This window comes from Hippocampus bargibanti, linkage group LG08, assembly GCF_051943395.1.
Source record: "Hippocampus bargibanti isolate YZ-2025 linkage group LG08, ASM5194339v1, whole genome shotgun sequence".
In the NCBI taxonomy this organism is placed as follows: Eukaryota; Metazoa; Chordata; class Actinopteri; order Syngnathiformes; family Syngnathidae; genus Hippocampus; species Hippocampus bargibanti.
The window spans coordinates 21,514,105-21,531,540 of NC_142741.1; the positions used below are offsets into that span (position 1 = coordinate 21,514,105).

General features: G+C 42.2%; 1 protein-coding gene across 1 annotated transcript; it reads left to right on the forward strand.

Annotated features, from left to right (window-relative positions):
* The first annotated feature begins 585 nt into the window (after positions 1-585).
* On the forward strand, positions 586-14,731 carry sona (SON DNA and RNA binding protein a). The gene is made up of 10 exons (XM_089002674.1): positions 586-722; positions 1,852-1,934; positions 2,050-2,254; positions 5,000-5,058; positions 5,172-7,364; positions 8,271-8,655; positions 10,816-11,348; positions 11,425-11,903; positions 11,977-12,061; positions 13,538-14,731. Exons 2-9 carry the CDS (start codon positions 1,907-1,909, stop codon positions 12,049-12,051), a joined length of 3,957 nt encoding a protein of 1,318 aa, XP_088858800.1. The 5' UTR covers positions 586-722; positions 1,852-1,906; the 3' UTR covers positions 12,052-12,061; positions 13,538-14,731.
* The last annotated feature ends 2,705 nt before the right edge of the window (positions 14,732-17,436 follow it).

The window sequence follows — 17,436 nt, forward strand, 5'->3', positions numbered from 1 at the left end:
GGGGGTCGCTTTCCGAAGTAAGGTCTAAATCCCGTGCTGTGGTGAGTCAGTTGAACGTTTGAACGTTGGCCTCACCGCGCAGACTGCAGAGGTACGGGGTGGTTAATTTTCCGATTACTGCCTTCCTGTGTGGAGTGTACATGTTCTCCCCGCTCCTGATTGGATTGGAATGGATTCGATTGGATTTACCTTTATTAGTCTCGCAGTAGAAAAATGTACATTTCACAGCACCAAAGTTATGAAAGGAAAGAAAGAATTTACTGGGGTTTCCCCGAGTATTCTGGTTTGCTGCCCCATCAAAAACATATGGCAGGCTAACGAAGCATTTTAAATTATCCCTCGAAGTGAGTATGATGGTTGTTCCTCAATGCGTCCTGAAATGGTCTGACAACAAGTTTAGAGTCGACCTCCCACTGCTACTATTTGGTCCAGTTTGCCCTCAACCCTTGTTTATGTAAACTGGGAAGAAATTGATATAAAATGGATAGAATTTGTGCCATCCATCCATCCGTGGTCAGCATCGGGAGATACCGGGGCAAATGTGACGCTAGTACCCAACGCGCGCAGCATTGCATGCTGGGATACCTTCCTGTCATGGCGGAAGAGTTAGCTGGCTAACGTTGTGTGTGCGTGATTGTTCGGCTTCACATGCTTTGGAAACTACCACCGCGACCCTTGAAAAAATATCTACTCTCCGGCTAGTGCCTTGAAACGTCCAGAGGGTAAATATGCGTCACCAGAAAATTGGCAAATGTAATGAAGTTACCAAATTGCTTTGTTGAAACGAGCAGTCGCGACTAGCGAAAATGGAGTTAACGCTAGGTTGTGAAACAACTACGAGATGCTAGCCAAGGTAGCTGGATTAGCAAAACGAATAGGTTGTGAATGGTCGCTTGAGGCCGCAATCGTCAGGCATTTTAATTATTGTATTAGCACTACTAAGGTCTTCGCATCGTAAGCAAATTAGTAGGCTAGTTTTTAAATGTTCATTTAAACGTCTTTATGCCCGATAGCAGCGTGACCTCCGATGTTTTTTGAATGAATGTTAAAGCTAGTTTACAGCCACGCAGGCCCCCTGGCGATTAATAACTTGTAAACGGAGTTGTATTTGCAAACTTTGTTTGCATTTTTGTTTTCTTTGTGAAGTTTTCTTACATGTTACCACTTATTAACAAGAAGATAGGCCCATACATGACTGGCAAATGTCACCATTTTAATCGTCAAAACAACACGTCGTGGTTGGCTCCTAGCGCGGCAATGTTAACCCATCGCCAGTATTGTCACCGGCAAACCGACCTCTTTTCATTTTCGTAATATAACATGTATTGAACAAATACTTTATCGTAAGTTGAAAACCAGATTTCTCTAAAATGGGTGTAATCAGAAATCAATTTCGTACTTCCGAAAAGTTCTAACTGTATCAAGACTGTAATTACAATATAGTTTAATCACAAGTACGGTCGCTTGACTGTAGTTCATCATCTGGCCATTGTCATTGTTTAGATTATTTTCACTCTGAATAGCACAGTTTACCTAAATTTAGGGTCAAGGTGTTCAGTGTCACAATTTGTGGGGATTTCCTGAGGGAAATTTCTTGGGATACATTGTTATGTACTGTGCAGTAAGTATGAATGTTGGCCACATATTAGTCAAGTCTGCAGATGTTGAATCCATTTCATCTTTCAGTCCATAATGCTTAAAGATGACCAACATTAAAAGTGCAATTGCCTTTACTATACGATTGCTTATTTTCTGAAGAATTTGTTGATGTGTGGGTTCTGTTGTGAATTAACTTTTTTTCCTGGGCTGAAAACGTGTAGCAAACCCTCAGTGATTTTCATTGTTCTTCAGTGAAGGTACGCTTCTATCGTTAAGAGAACCATTTACAACATCTTCAACAGATCAAATGGAGTGTGCAGTGGATCTCCCAGCCGGTGAGTGATGGTGAGGGTATTAAAATTACCCCGCTACTTTCTTTTACATGTGTGGTCATCAAACTACAGTCTGTAAATACATTTTGCGATTTGAAATTTGGGGTGTCATTTTCAGGCGAAGACGAGACAACTGAAAAAGATGATGTGAATTGCACAGAAGGGACTGAACAACCTCATAAGAAAAACAAGAAGCATAAAAAGCACAAGAACAAGAAGAAGAAAAAGAAGAAGCGGGGTGAAAGGGAAAGCAGCTCAGAGTCTGGTGCTGAGTCTGAGGCGGAGACGGCTCTTCTGAAAACTACACGGCCTACAAGAGCCAGGTCAGAAACAATTGCTTTTCTTGTTAAACTTTGTGGACAGATCATTACCATACGTCTGTGTAAGCTCTCAGTCGTACAGGAGTGGTCCATCGATGAGAGGGTTTCTTCAGCCGTCATCTGTACTTTTTGAAGGTGTCGGACGTTTCGGCTCCTATCCAAGAGGCTTCGTCAGCGAACAGTTCGCTGTTTTTTAATTAAATGGTGGATTTGTCGTCCATTTACATGTAGGGCATATCAATATCTTTTAAGCGGACCCATTATTGCCATAAGTAGTGCATTAATGTTTTACCTTCCTGATTTTGACCTGAATGTGATGCCAAGCATCAAACACTCACGCTAGCACATCAAAGACAGGGAAATACTTGTAGATGACATCCATGGTGAGTGATCAGGTTACTAAGGACATGAACATTTTCTTGCAAGGGTTCGACTGAGTTGTCGGTCTAGCAGCTAGACCAGACATAGGCAAACTTAGGCTTCTTAATCCGGCCGCCGAACTTGGCCAAAGTATAGTAAAAACAGTGTCTGAAACTCATGACAAAAAGTTAGCGGACAATAGGGCAGATAACTGAAAAGTTGCCTGCCCCATTTTTCACAACTTGAAGCACAATGAGACAACAAATCACATTAAAAAACATTGTCACAAAGTATAGTTTTTTTTAAATCAAGAATGTACCTACTACAAATGCTCCCTTGCTTAATTTACGGTAAATGTGCATGGCTGTAGATTTTGCTGCAGTAGTCGATTGTCATTGTGGTGCACAATGCAACGTTTGCATTGCTTCCTACGAGCCACTAAGCCCCTTTCATAAGTCTCACGTACACTTTACAGTCACGGTTTAATGTAAATTTACGTTTTGTAGCGTCACATATGTTGTTAGCTTCTGTTGAATCTTTCTTCTGGGCTGAGGTTCTGTGCATCTATTTTGGAAAATGACATGCAATTGCACGACTTTATAACGCTTGCGAAAGTCCGGAAGAGAGAAGCAGGCTTCTGATTGGCTGCCGTGCCAAGTATGCAAATTTCAACTGCAGGTAGCCTACGTCTGTGTGCTCGGCGACGGTACACATGTATTGTTTGCGCGTGAAGGCGTCAGTGGAGAGTTTGTTGAGCGCGCGGTCAGGACAAACCATCTATGATTTGGCGGAATTTAACACAAGTAGGTATTATTGAGCTTGAATATTTCATTGTGTAATAATATGTTTTGAATGTTGAAAGTGATTCCATTTTTCAATAAATATTGATTTCTTTAACTTTGCCCCTTCAATGAAAACTTATTAAAAACAGACGCAATCTTGATAAATCACAGTGCATATGTTATTTTAATCTATTTCCATTTCCTCCTCCACGTATCTGCGAAATAGTATGTAAACGCCATATTCCTTGAGACAAATTTATTAACTAATCAGGGATATTTTTCACATTTGAAAGACAGTTAATAAATTGGGTTGTAGTGTTCTTACTGTGCTATGAGGTTGGTACACACTACATTTAAAGGACAACCGGCACCATTTTTTTTGTTTCCCACTGACATCAGAAAAACGTTTTATAGCATCTAAAATACCCAAATCAGGCAGGCTGATATTTTTAGTTAAATGAAAAACACCAATAAAAATGACTTCAAAATGAATCCGGAAATGGGCAGTTTCAGAAGGTCCCACCACCTTGTTCGTGATGTCACGCCAAGACGTCTTGCCTTGCTCGAGAATCAAAACAATGGCTTCAGATTCGGAGAAGATGCTTTCTCTTTACTCATCCAGTTATGAATATGATTCAAATAGTTCTGAAGAGGAAAGCATAAATGTTTGCAATTGATTCAAGGAGTCCTCCCATATCAATTCGAGCCGTCAATGACAGCAATGTAGCACCCAGAAAATGCAGAAGATTGCGCCCAAGCTCCGTTGGAAATGGGCTGATTGTCAGCTGGGAATTTGTGTCAGCGAATATCAAATAGTTGTCTTGGTGCAACACACAACAATTCATCATGGCGTTATTTATGTGTTTTCCTTCTAATTTCGCCATCAACACGAAGTTTCCAGACCAAACAAAGTACCGCAAAATGCATTGTGTGTTGCTTCCTCGGTCAGGGCCGGTCCAAACGTGACGTCACATGGAGATCGTCATCAACTCGAAAACACGACTTCATGAATATTCAGCGCAAGTCTTAAAACTTAAACTATAGCTATATGCTGTGGAATCTTTGTAAAATATGCTCAGTCGAAGTCATTTGAAGTGATTTTATAAATTATGGACATAACTTGTCCGGTGGCGTCGGTTGTCCTTTAATGCTTTAGGTTTAGTATTTCCGGCCCAAACACTCCCTCCAAATGCTCCTGGCCCGGCCCCTCTGTCAAATTTTAGAACCCAATGCGGCCCGTGAGTCAAAAAGTTTGCCCACCCCTGAGCTAGACTCTAGCTGCTGCTTCTTCTTTGGATTGGATGTTGGTTCTTTGTTGGTTGGTTACCTCTTTGTTGGTTTAAATGGTTCTTCTTTGTGTTTGGAGCACAATGCTGCAATCGGAGGTTTGCTCTCTGATTATTTATTTTTTTCTCCCCACCACCCAACAATAAAATATTACATGCTGCCAACTATAATATTGAGACATCATATTATACAACATCATTGCTTGTGGTATTAATGTGAAAATTGCATGTTCTTTGTTATTAATTAGTTAACTGAATTAACAATTACTTTGTTACTATTTGTAAGGAATATCTAAACCCCTTTACCCTTGTTTTTGTAGTGCAAGGCTGGCTGCAAAAGCAGGGGATCATGCTGGGCACAAAGAAATGACCAAAGCGGGTATGTCACTTGTGTGAATGACAATGTTTTTTTTTTTGATTGCCTTTTCTATGATGCAAAATAAACAACATGAGAAAAATAGAATAAAAAAAGCTCATTAATTGTCTTGTCAGATTGTGTGGACAAGGAGGGAGATGCAAAATCTAAAAAACACAAAAGACACGCTGCTAAGAAGAAGAAAAAGAAGAAGAAGAAGGATGAAAAGAAATCCCAGTCTCGCTCCTCATCTGATAGCAGCTCTGGCTCAGGTTCTGAATCTGAAATCGAGGGGCGTGCGGGGATCGGTGATGGCAAATCTTCTACAGCACTTGCGCCTGGCCAGACAGAGCCAGTATCCCTCGTGTCAACACAAAACAATAAAGAGGATGAGAAAGGTGTTCCCAGTCCTGACCCACTTGAAGAGAAGAAAGAGAGCATGTCTGAAATCGACGTTCCACAAAACGCAGAGAAGATCACAAACAACAGTCAAACCAATGGAACAGAAAAGGATAGAAAATCCCCACTGCCTAGTTTGGATGAGGTGACACAGACGGGAATAGTTCAGATTAAGGAAGAAACCAGTCTAGGAGATGGTACTTTAGGTCATGCCAATGAACTTCCTGACATTATTCCTAAACAGGAAAGTAATGGACAGAGAGATGAGCCAATACTGACAGATGAATCCATTTTAATGCAGCAGAAGGCAACTGTAAAAGAGTCTGATTCACCCAGGCCTGCATCTCCCCTCCCTCTCATTGGCCCAGATATTAAGCAGTCTGGGTCTAGACATAGTCGCTCACCATCAGCAAGTCCCCTGAAGAAGCAGAGTGAGGAACAAACTCTTGTGGCAGTGGAAGAACCACCAGAAAATCATTCAAAATCTGTTTCAAAGGACAAACAATCTCCCACTCGTCTAAATAAGCGGCAGTTGTCGCGCTCAATCTCCCGCTCTTTGTCTCCTAAACCAAGGAAGAAGGCTGTCTCTCCACCGTCAAGGTCCCCCAGAAGAGCACGCCGTCGATCGTGGTCCACTTCTCGGTCGCGTACGCCCAAGAGGAAGTCATTACGGTCTCCTCGCAGGTCCAAGACACCAAAACGTCGAAGAAGCTCATCTTTGTCTCCAAGACGGCGCCGCAGTCCCCCATCTACGAAAAGAAGACCCTCGAGATCGCCAAAACGTGGCGGACGAAGGTCACGATCTGTATCTCGCTCTCCAAGGAGAAGCCGGAGATCAAAATCCCGCTCACGAGGCCGCATCAGGCGCTCCCGGACACGCTCGCCTCGACGTGGTGGTGCCAGCAGCAGACGGTCACGGTCTCGCTCTTTGGCCAGAGCCCGTCGTTCCAGATCCAGGCGTCCTTACCGCCGCTCAAGGTCACGTTCCTTGCCCAAACGCACCGGCGGTAGGCGCTCAAGGAGTCGCTCTTTGTCACGACATCGGAGGTCGCCACCTCCCAGAGCAAGGCGTTCACGCTCCAGGTCTGCCCGTAGGAGCAGGCGGAGTCGTTCACGCTCCAACACAACGTACAGACGTCAGCGGCGCTCTAGATCAAGGAGTGCCCGCAGGCGGACCAAATCCCGAACGCCCATTCCTCGCTGGCGTTCCAAATCCAGGTCTCCGGTTAGAAGGCGTTCTCGTTCCCCTGCCCGGAGAAAGAGGTCTCCGCCACGGTCTATCAAACGCTCAAAATCCCGCTCGTTGCCTAGAAGGCGCAGATCAAAGTCACGCTCGCCATTACAGAGCAGAAAGAAGTCCAAATCACCAAGGATCTGCATCAGAAGGTCAAAGTCAAAATCTGTCTCTGTTGGCTTGCACAGATCCAAGTCCAGATCCCGGTCTGAGTCAAGTGATAGGCCGTCTGATAGGTCCGCCCATGGCAGAGCCGCCTCACCCCCTCCTGAGGAGAAGATGTCATCTTCTCCCCAGGCGGGGCAAGCATCTCCAGAAATGATGGCGTCTGCAGTAAAGATGGCGTCTCCAGAGAAGATGCCGTCTACAGAAAAGATGGCGTCTCCAGAAAAGATGGAGTCTCCAGAGAAGATGCCGTCTGCAGAAAAGATGGCGTCTCCAGAAAAGATGGCGTCTCCAGAAAAGATGGCGTCTCCAGAAAAGATGGCGCCTCCAGAAAAGATGCCGTCTCCAGAAAAGATGGCGTCTCCAGAAAAGATGGCGTCTCCAGAAAAGATGGCGCCTCCAGAAAAGATGCCGTCTCCAGAAAAGATGGCGTCTCCAGTAAAGACGGCGTCCCCAGAACAGTTGGCGTCCCCAGAAACGGTGGCACCCCCAGAAACAGTGGTTACAGTAGCTGAAAGCATTCCGACAGCAGGTAAGAGTAGTCCCCTGACCCCGCCTCCACAATATTGTAATTGTGTTTTGACCTGTAATTTTACTTTAGTGGTCATCCTTTGTTGAGTTTTTCAACAAACACAAGCAAGTTAGTCTCTGTAACAGTATAATTCATCCTATTTTTTTATACATCAATGTCTAGGTCCTGTAGACGTGAAACCATGCTCTTTCAAAGAAGGTTGAAATGGGCGCGTTCTGTATAAAAACGAAACAAAATGGTTGTACTGATCACAAAAACCTCATCTACTTAATAATAAAACTCTTACTTGAACATTTGCATTTTGTTAATCTTCAAGTTTATATATACGTGTGTGTATATATATATATATATATATATATATATATATATATATATAGTAAAATATCGTTATAGCGATATTCTTGGGAGTCAGAAAAAATATCGATATAACCGTATTATCGATATATCCGATCCTACGCTGTACTGCATGAAGCGGGGCAATAAATGGGGGATCTTTGATATGGCATGTAATTTTACCATTGGGGTCATGGATTGCGGATCTAGCATGCTTTTGTACTGTAGTGAAGTGAAAAATAAACTTATGCATTATATAAAAACATTTATTATTTTTATAACGCTCTCTTGCAATCGTGACTGAGTATCACACGACATTGTTGACATTGTACAAACGAGAGAAACCACGAACGCCAGGATGTACAAACATATGAAAAACAGTGATTATTGCAAGCGATAAAGATATCTGATTACAACACAATTTAATACATGTATGGAAAACGAAAACTGCAACGTTTACATTACTTACATTGATGAAGTATTGCGCGGCACGTCAAACTATTTCGGCCTTAGTTGTTGGATTAATTTGTCAATGGCATGTATTGAGTTTGATTACATTGTCTAAAATCCCAGGTTGCTGGAAACCTGTGACCTCACTGGTTGTTTCCAGTTCTCCGGCTGTTGCTCCAGTGGATGAAGAGCAGGAGCTGCCTCCAGCTCCTGAAGCCATCCCAGAAGAAAAGGAAATGGATCAGAAGGAAGACGCCAGCATATGCCCCGAAAATGATGTTTTGGGGACTGTATCTGGTTCTCAAGAATCCGTCACTGGCCCAGAAGGATCCGAACGCTCCGCAGGCTTCGATGAAGAAATAGAAAGTTCCTTCCCGCCAGTGAACACGCAGGAAGAATCATTGCAAAGCCCTTCACATTCAGCATCTCCAGAAAGGCAGAGCAAAGAGTGTTCGCCTTCAGCAACAGATCATAGGGACCCTTCCCGCTCAGCTTCACCCCGCAGGAGGTTTGTACTTTATGCATACAGGAACAGAGGGATGCATCTTGGCTGCGCCCTTGCGCCATTTATGCATTTTGACAGCCACTGGGGCAACTTTGTAACGCCACTGCGCCAGCACTGGCACACGTCTATTCCGATTGCCGCATATTGCAACATGATTGGCGCCACATATGTCATACAGTGCCTTGCAAAAATATTCGCCCCCCCGTGAATCTTGCAGACTTTCTCCACATTTCAGGCGTCAAACATAAAGATATTAAATTATTTTTTTGTCAAAAATCAACAAGTGGGTCACAATCGTGAAGTGGAATAACATTTATTGGATAATTTAAACTCTTAACAAAAAAAAAACGGAAAGTGGGGCGTGTAATATTATTCGTCCCCTTGCGTTAATACTTTGTAGCACCAACGTTTGCTCCAATTACAGCTGCAAGTCGCTTGGGGTATGTTTCTATCAGTTTTGCACAACGAGAGACTGACATTCTTGCCCATTCTTCTTGCAAAACAGCTCGAGTTTAGTGCTCAGAGTCGGTTAGGACAACATTGGATCATTCAGAGATCCTCATTGAATTTCTGGAGTGAGTTTGCTGCACTGAAAGTAAAGGGGCCAAATAATATTGCACGTCCCACTTTTCAGTTTTTTATTTGTTAAAAAAGTTAAAATTATCCAATAAATTATGTTCCACTTCACGATTGTGTCCCACTTGTTGATTCTTGACAAAAAAATTAAATATCATATCTTTATGTTTGAAGCCTGAAATGTGGTGAAAGGCTGCAAGATTCAAAGGGGCCAAATATTTTTGCAAGGCACTGTACTTCTGTTAAAATAGCTAAAGAAACAAATTTAGTTAAACAGCAATTGAAAACTGTTCGTTTTCCTTCAGCGCTTTTAACTTTCGTCGTGATCCGTCGGAAACTGCCGATAAAGATAATCTAAAATTCATTAACCCATGGAGCATTGCAATATTTACATCGAACATCAACATGGATGGTTGCAATTTAGAGCAAGAGGAGAGGAGTAAAACTAAAAGACATTAAAAACAAGCAGCAAACAAACATATTTTCATTTTTTTATCGCAATAAAATAATGGTGAGCCATGACAATATGTTTCAGCAAACTGCTGTTAATTATTTGAATTTAGTGGGCAACGGCAATTCTTTCAGAGCTGTTGCAGAACATTGGAAATCTTCAAAGATTCAAAGAAATATTGTGCAAAGTCTGTTCTCTTTGTCTTCTCTAATACCATAGAATATCAAAATAGCACGGGATTGATTGTGTAGTAACGAAAGAAAATAGAAAATGTTTTAATTTATGTATGAATAAATTGTTTAGCTTGAATTAAAGTTGTTTATGAGAAAAATAGATATTAGTCAAATAATTGTTTTTTTTTATTTGCAATTTAGAAATATCCTCCAATTTTGCTTCCAATATTTTTGTTTATTTCAATCAGTTTTGTCTACTTCGGCAATCTAGTTAAATCAGGCCTATAATTTAGAATTTGGCTCTCTTTTCAGACACAAGGGGGCCAACTGGCTGCCCCTTTTAAATTTTTCCAGATGCATCCCTGGGAACACCAAGCTTAGTTTGAGAATACATTCAACCCCCAACTATTTGCGACTTGAGCTTCAGTGTCTGAAGTGTCACAAATTGGCGCTCCAACCCTGGCTCATAGGAAAGTAGTAAATGTGACAAAGAAGTATGTTAAAGCGATCAGGGTTAGGGGGGTTATTTTCAGAAGTCCAGAATTTATGAATTGCAGATGCGATGTTAGCCTGCTAGCTTCTCTATGTTAAAAAGCAGTCCAAACTATTTTGATGGCTTACATTTTTCTTCAATAGTATTTAAAATGTATGAATAAAACAGTCCGCAAATATCTAAAACAGTCATCATCATCCATTCCCGTTGAGTCCCTTTATGAAATTGACAATACTTGCTCGCATACAACATTTGCTGTATTGATATCAAAATCTGCATTAGTCAATCAATGGTTACAACTATCAATATGGCCAATGATGAAAATTTGATAGCTGTTTTTTGCTATTTGCAATAGAGTTCTCTCCTCCAAAGGTGAGGTTTGCCATATTGGTTATCTCGTATGACTTGAGTCAAAAGTCTTGTGTGAACAAGACTGTCATCAATGTAATCCCGCTAATCATCCTCTTCAGGTCCAGGTCTCCAGTGAGGAAAAGAGAATCTGTCTCACCATCTGAAAAAAAGAAGCGGCGGTCAAAATCTCGCAGTCCTGGCCGGCGCAGAAAATCCAGTCCTTCTCGTTCTGCGACGCGACGCAAGCGGTCCCGTTCCAAGTCTCGAACCAGGGCGCGCCGATCTAAGTCCCGCTCCCCAGCTCGCAAGAGACGCTCCCGCTCTCGCTCGCCCAATGCCAGGGGGAGAAAAAGATCCAAGTCCACCGACCGGAATAAGCGCTCTCGGAGCCGATCCGCCGGCCGCAAGAAAAGGTCCAGGTCAGGAGACCGGGCTCGCAGGTCCAGGTCTCGTTCATCCGACCGAAGACGCAGGTCTCGGTCCAGGGGTCGAGGGAAGCGTCCGCCGTTTCGCAGTCGCTCATTTGATCGAAGGGATCGATGGAAAAGGGAGCCGAGCCACTCTCCTGTTCTGATTCTCCGCAAGCAGCGCCGCTCTGGGTCGCGAACACGGCGGAGCGCCAGCAAGTCGCCTCCGAGACTCACCGATCTAGGTAATACCTAGTACCTAGCTTAGATGAAACGGGAGAAGAGTGCTTATGAGATTTGTTTTGTCATGTTCTTTTCCAGATAAGGACCAGTTACTGGAGATAGCCAAGGCCAATGCAGCTGCCATGTGTGCCAAAGCAGGCGTGCCCATCCCCGAGAGTCTGCGGCCGAAAGCCATCCTCCAGCTTCCCCTCCCCACCCCGTCTCCCGGGCCCCTCTCTCTCCCACTGCCGTTACCCCTCCCCATGGGCATGGGAATGCCAAATATGCCCAATATGGGTCCAATGGGGTTGCCCGGTATTCCAGGAATGCCCAGCATGTCCAACATTACCATGAGTGCCGCCATGGCAAGTATGACGGCGGCTACCATGACTGCCGCCTTAACCAACATGGGGGCGTTGGCGGCAATGCCTCCCCTTGCCCCGCTTCCCACCATCACAAACAAACCTCCCCCTTGTCTCGCGCCACCAACCCCGTCGCTGAACCTGGACCACATAGAAGAAGCGAAAAGAAAAGTCACTCAGCAAGCTAACATCCACACCATAAAGGAACTGACAGAGGTAAACCGTTCTTGTTTTTAATGAAGGCTGCGTTTGAGCACCTGTAAACTGTTTTTTTTCTGTTTTTCTATAGAAATGTAAGATGATTGCCAACAGTAAGGAGGAGATGGCTGTCGCCAAACCTCATGTCTCGGATGATGAATTATAAACTCTACAAGGTACAGACAGCAATCTTTATTCAAGCAAATGATCCATTTTCCAAGCCGCTTTCCCGCAAGAAGGGTATTCCAGATACATTCCTCAATGTACTTTTTCCGGCACGGATAGGATATTTGTCTGTATTTCCGTGAAAGATTATGGGAAAATTAAAAGTTGTGAAAGAAAAAAATAGATGGCAGAAAAAAGTCAATTACTTTATCACAAATGCCTTTCTTCATTATATTAATAATATGGGATGCATCTGGGGCGCGCCCTTGCGCCATTTACGTATTTTGCCAGCCACTGGCTCAAATTTGTAACTCCGCTGTGCCAGCACTGGCGCATGTCTATTGCAATTGGCGCGTTTGCTCTGTGATCTGCGCCACATACAACATACTTCTGTTAAAATAGCTAAAGCAGCAAATTTAGTTAAAATGAAATTGAAAACTGTTCGTTTTCTTTCAAAGGTTTGAATTGAAGTCGTCTGCCATCTTAGCCATAATCGCCATGCATTTGTCGTGGTTGAGAATATCAGGCTTTTCCGTAATCTGCCGAAAGAGATAATTGAATATAAAATTACCCACGTTGCATTGCAGGATTTACATTGAACATGGCAGATGATTGCACTATGTAGCGTGAGCAAACAAATACATTCTCGTTTTTTTTAAGTAACAATTGAATAAGTCTGCGGAGGGTAGTGACAATTCGTTGCAGGGAACTACAACGAATGATTTGAATTTAGTGGATAATGGGAGGGATTTCAGAGCTCTTGAGGCACATAGGAAATTTTCAAATCAAAGAAATTTGTTGAAGTAGACACTAGTTAGAAATATTGTCCTAACTCTGTCTTTTCTGTAATATCGTATCATATCAAACTAGTACAGGATTGATTGTGTAGTAACTAAAGAAAATTGAAAATGTTATTTTTTACTTTATGTATGAATAGATTCTTTGACTTGAATTACAGTTTTTGATATATCAGAAAAATAGATTTTATTTTTTTTCATTTGCAATTTAGAAATACCATGCTCCAATGAATATTTAGGTTTATTTCAATCAGTTTTGTCTACTTCGGCAATCTCATTAAATTGGGCCCTATCAATTTTAGAATTTGGCCCCCTCTTCAGGCCCACGGGGGCCAACTGGCCCCCTTTTTTAATTTCCCAGATGCATCCCCGAATAAGAGATGTAATGTTGTAACTCTGTCATTTACTGTGCCCTCAGAAATCATCAGTATGCTACGGCAAATGTTAAAATTTTAACTAAATGCTCTTTCACTAAATGGCAGAATGTGTATGATTAAAAACACATGTCCACACTTTTGATGTGTTCCCAATACATTTTAAATAAATAATAAGAATTACCAATGCCATATTTGTGAAATGTTCATTCGGCTGTTTCACACCTTTTCATCTCGCAAAAAATTACATTAACAGACCTTTCACTCATTTGTTGAATCAGAACTGTTATTGAGTGTTATGTTTCTTTCTCTGCAGGCGCTCACTGACTAGAAGTTAGACAAATTATGTGAAGATGCATTTGTTTCCACCCCCTCTCCTCTTTGGACCCGCACAGGGAAATCTAACAAAAAAAAGATTTTTTTTTTCAAGACAATATGCCCACTTTAGTTCCACTTGGAAGTCACGTAGTGTAGCTGAGCCTCGCACAAAAGAAAGCATACGAGTTGCGCAAAACTCTTCCCCATGTTGCCTATGTTGCCATGGCTGGGTCATATACCACTCAAGAAACTGGACATTTTGACTTCTTGTGTGCATGATTGTAAAACTATAGTGCGAATGTTAGTGTGTGTGTGTGTGTGTGTATATAGTGATTTCCACCAACGTCATCCCCTCAGTGTTGCTGCTTTTTCAAGCAGTCACTGTTGTAAAGACTGAAACCAAACTTACTAGTGGCGCCTTTTTTTGTTTTTGTAAACGCTTATTTCGTCTCAATTGGTTTTACTTAAGCTTTCTTCAAGGACCGTTTATAGCGGACATTGCTTCTTTATTCTGCTGTATTCCCTAGTTTTTGTGTTTTTTAAAAGCATTTTTTTCAGTTGATGTTCATGTGTGATTTGTTGACACGAGCTTGGGTAATGCTCAGTTGCAAAAACTGTTGGATAACGGCGAGAAGCAGATTAGACGGAGAAACGTCTCCCTGTCACCAAATGCATCAAAATTCAATTAATTCTGCCTCATTTGTGACTCTCTTCCTTTAAAATTGGCAGCTAAATATAACTCGGAGATGCACGCACAGGGGATATAATTCATTTTACAAACTTTAGCACTACTTATTTGAAGTGATCGTGGATTTGAAGAGCTTGACATCGCCCGCTGTGATTCCAACAGTGTATCAGATTCAGACAATCGCTTTTTTTGGGGGGCTGAGGGATTGTTGTTCATAACCACAAAATTTATATACATGTAAATTCACTACAGTGAACATGAATAAGCTGCCACCCTCTCGTAACCAGGGCTAGCTTAACGGCGGAACATAACACAAAGATTTTTTTGACTGTTTCTGCTTCTCTCGCAGCACACAAATTTCCTTGAGGTTATCCTCAACGCTATTTTAATGACAGGGAAAAAAGAGGAATCTTGGATTTTTTTTTCAGGGGGTTATTTGAATAAAACATTGCTTGCTCTGTATATAAATGTGATAATGATTATTAAAAGCCTAATTGATCTGTATTTATTGATGTCTTTGTGTGTTATGTTCTGGGCACATTTACAATTTTTTTCATCTCTCTACAATAGGCATTTTTAAAAATGTGTATATTGTAGTAAAAAAATGAGCACAACCGGAATATAATCTAGCCAAAAAGTCCTGAGTATTAGTGTAATGAGGGAAAACAAAAATGAAGCTTTTCAAATAATACTTTTGATATTGTAGAATATTAAAAAAATCACTGAAAAATATTTTGTCTACATTAAATATATTTTTCATCTCTCAAAAATCACACTCACTTAAACCAACAATTTTGCCGAGTTCTCAGGCCTTTTGAATATTCATCCCTATGCTATTTTGTGATTTTTAATGTGAAATGAATGATGGCATATTTCTTCCGTAATCTTACTACAGTAGTACTTCTTCATACTGCCATCTTGTGGTCAAATTGAATACCCGCAGGATGGATATTGAGGCGAGACAGTTCTGAACTCTGCTGTTATGGGTTAAATTGACTCATTGATTTAGCAATATTTTTCAAGTGGGGGGCGGATTGTGTTTTATCCATCATTTGATGGTGTGTGTAAGAAAATCTGCAGTGAGTGTATCACGTGCAAGTTAACTCATTCACTGCCAGATGTGCAAAAATGTGTCCCAACTCCAGTTCCAGGGTTTTTGTCATTGTCCCTTGAATTCCAGGACCCGCAGAATATTGAGTTTTAGGACTACATAAACATTTAAGGCAGCGTTAGAACCCATAGACCCTTATTTCATCAGAGAAAAAGAGTTAATTCATAAATTATATGGGGAGTTATAAGCTTGAAATGAGGGTGGCTGTCCAAAACACAATGCTATACATACATATTGTATAGCACTTGAACAACATCTGACTGGAACAAAGCGCTAACATGGAAAAGGGCAGATGCTCAAACCATTTATCAAGGGGATATACAAATATGTCATTGCAACGCTTAAGTAGCATCTTTGGTAATTGTGGATAAAAAAAAGCAATATCTGGTGAGATGTGGACTGTCTGACTTGTAAGAGTTGGCAGCCTTTAAAACCAGGCTCAGAAAGTCGTTATTTAGACACCTGGGCACAGAATAAAAAACAATTATCCCTTTACTTCCTATCATCGAGAGATTAAATGTTGCGTTTATTTAGATGAGCTCCTCAACTAATTGGAAATGGCACTTCTCCTGACAACCCTTTCTTTATTTGCATTCTTCAGACAACCACATTGATAGATCGCAATTAAAGAGATGCCAGCATTGATCAGGCAGGAACAAGCGAGTGCAGAGCCAAGAGGTGCAGATTTCTATTGTTCAATGTGACAATCAGGCCCCGGTAGGTAGAAATGGGGCTGCATCATAAATGTCAACTAAAATCCAAAGTGACGTTGAGAGGTTGTGCAGCCTCGAGCGCCCAGCCGGCTGGCTGCAGATCTCCGGTTGAAAGCCTCTGCTTCAGTCAGAGCCCATAAGTCCAAGATTTAATCACTTTCACGGCCACACATATAACATGCATCAACAATGACCCGACAGCGAATGGTCGTGCCGGGAGTCCTTTTGAGTGTCACTGATTGTAACGACCAGCACCTGCGAGGCAGCAGGCAGGGCTGACAGCGCTACCCGCTGGTCGCCAATCTGAACCCGCCAAGGCTCCGGACGACCAGCACCTGTGCAGGTGCAGGTGGGGCCGACAGCGCCACCCGTTGGTCGCCAACCAGATCTTCTTCTGCTCGACCGTAATTTTGTGTCCTCTTCGGCTTACATGTGGTACTAGCCTGTGGTGGGGTCTTTTTCGGTCCCATAATAGCAAAAGTACTCCACTCGATAACAAACGATGTCTGCACTCAAAGGGGGTGTGGAAAACTAATCCACCAGCAACCGTGGTGCTGTGTGGTTTGATTGTCCGGCAAAAACTAGTTTGGATGCCAAGATTATATTCTCGCAAATTTAATGTTCGTAAGGCGAAACGTTTGTGAGCTAAAGCGTTTGTAAGCCGAGGTATCACTGTACTGGTTTATACGACCTAAAATAGCGGGACTGATAAGAACCATTTTAGTGGATTTTGAAATTTAGCAGACATGCTCATGCTTTATGCGCTTTAAAGCAGGAAAAATAAATGATAACTGAAGATTAACTTGCTTAAAGTGAAAGAAACATCAATGAAACATAACATATTTTAAAGCTATTTTGGAGAGAAGGGATTCGAACCTTTTTTATAATCAGAAGAGACAAATGAGTATGGCTATTGAAAGGAGCTTTATAAGGATCATTTCTGTGCGGCTATTTTTGTGTCTTCAGCAGTACAGCACCGACTGCATCACATTTGAGTGGCATTTGCATGCATCTCTACATATGTGGGCTGCAACTTGCATACTGAGATTCAAGTGAGTCATTGGCATCGGCAGATCAATGGCTGGCGGTCGATGGACGCCTGAGTGCTTTGCAACGACCACTCGGTTGTGAAGCCACTAAAAGGAGGTCACATTGCACTAATTCCACCCTAGTCCTTCTTGCACGTTCCATTTTGCTTTCACACACACACACACACACACACACACACACACACACACACACACACACACACACACACACACACACACACACACACACACACACACACACACACACACACACACACACACACACACACACACACACACACACACACACACATTCACGTGTTTTTATGCTTTCTGGGGACCACTTTTTGGATCATC

What these genes read in the sequence shown, in the direction of transcription:
- sona (XM_089002674.1), top strand. Translation starts at nt 1,907, where the DNA reads ATGGAGTGTGCAGTGGATCTCCCAGCCG. An exon ending in TGCAGTGGATCTCCCAGCCG is followed by an intron (nt 1,935 to 2,049) that starts GTGAGTGATGGT and finishes TGTCATTTTCAG; the next exon opens with GCGAAGACGAGACAACTGAA. An exon ending in CAAAGAAATGACCAAAGCGG is followed by an intron (nt 5,059 to 5,171) that starts GTATGTCACTTG and finishes TTGTCTTGTCAG; the next exon opens with ATTGTGTGGACAAGGAGGGA.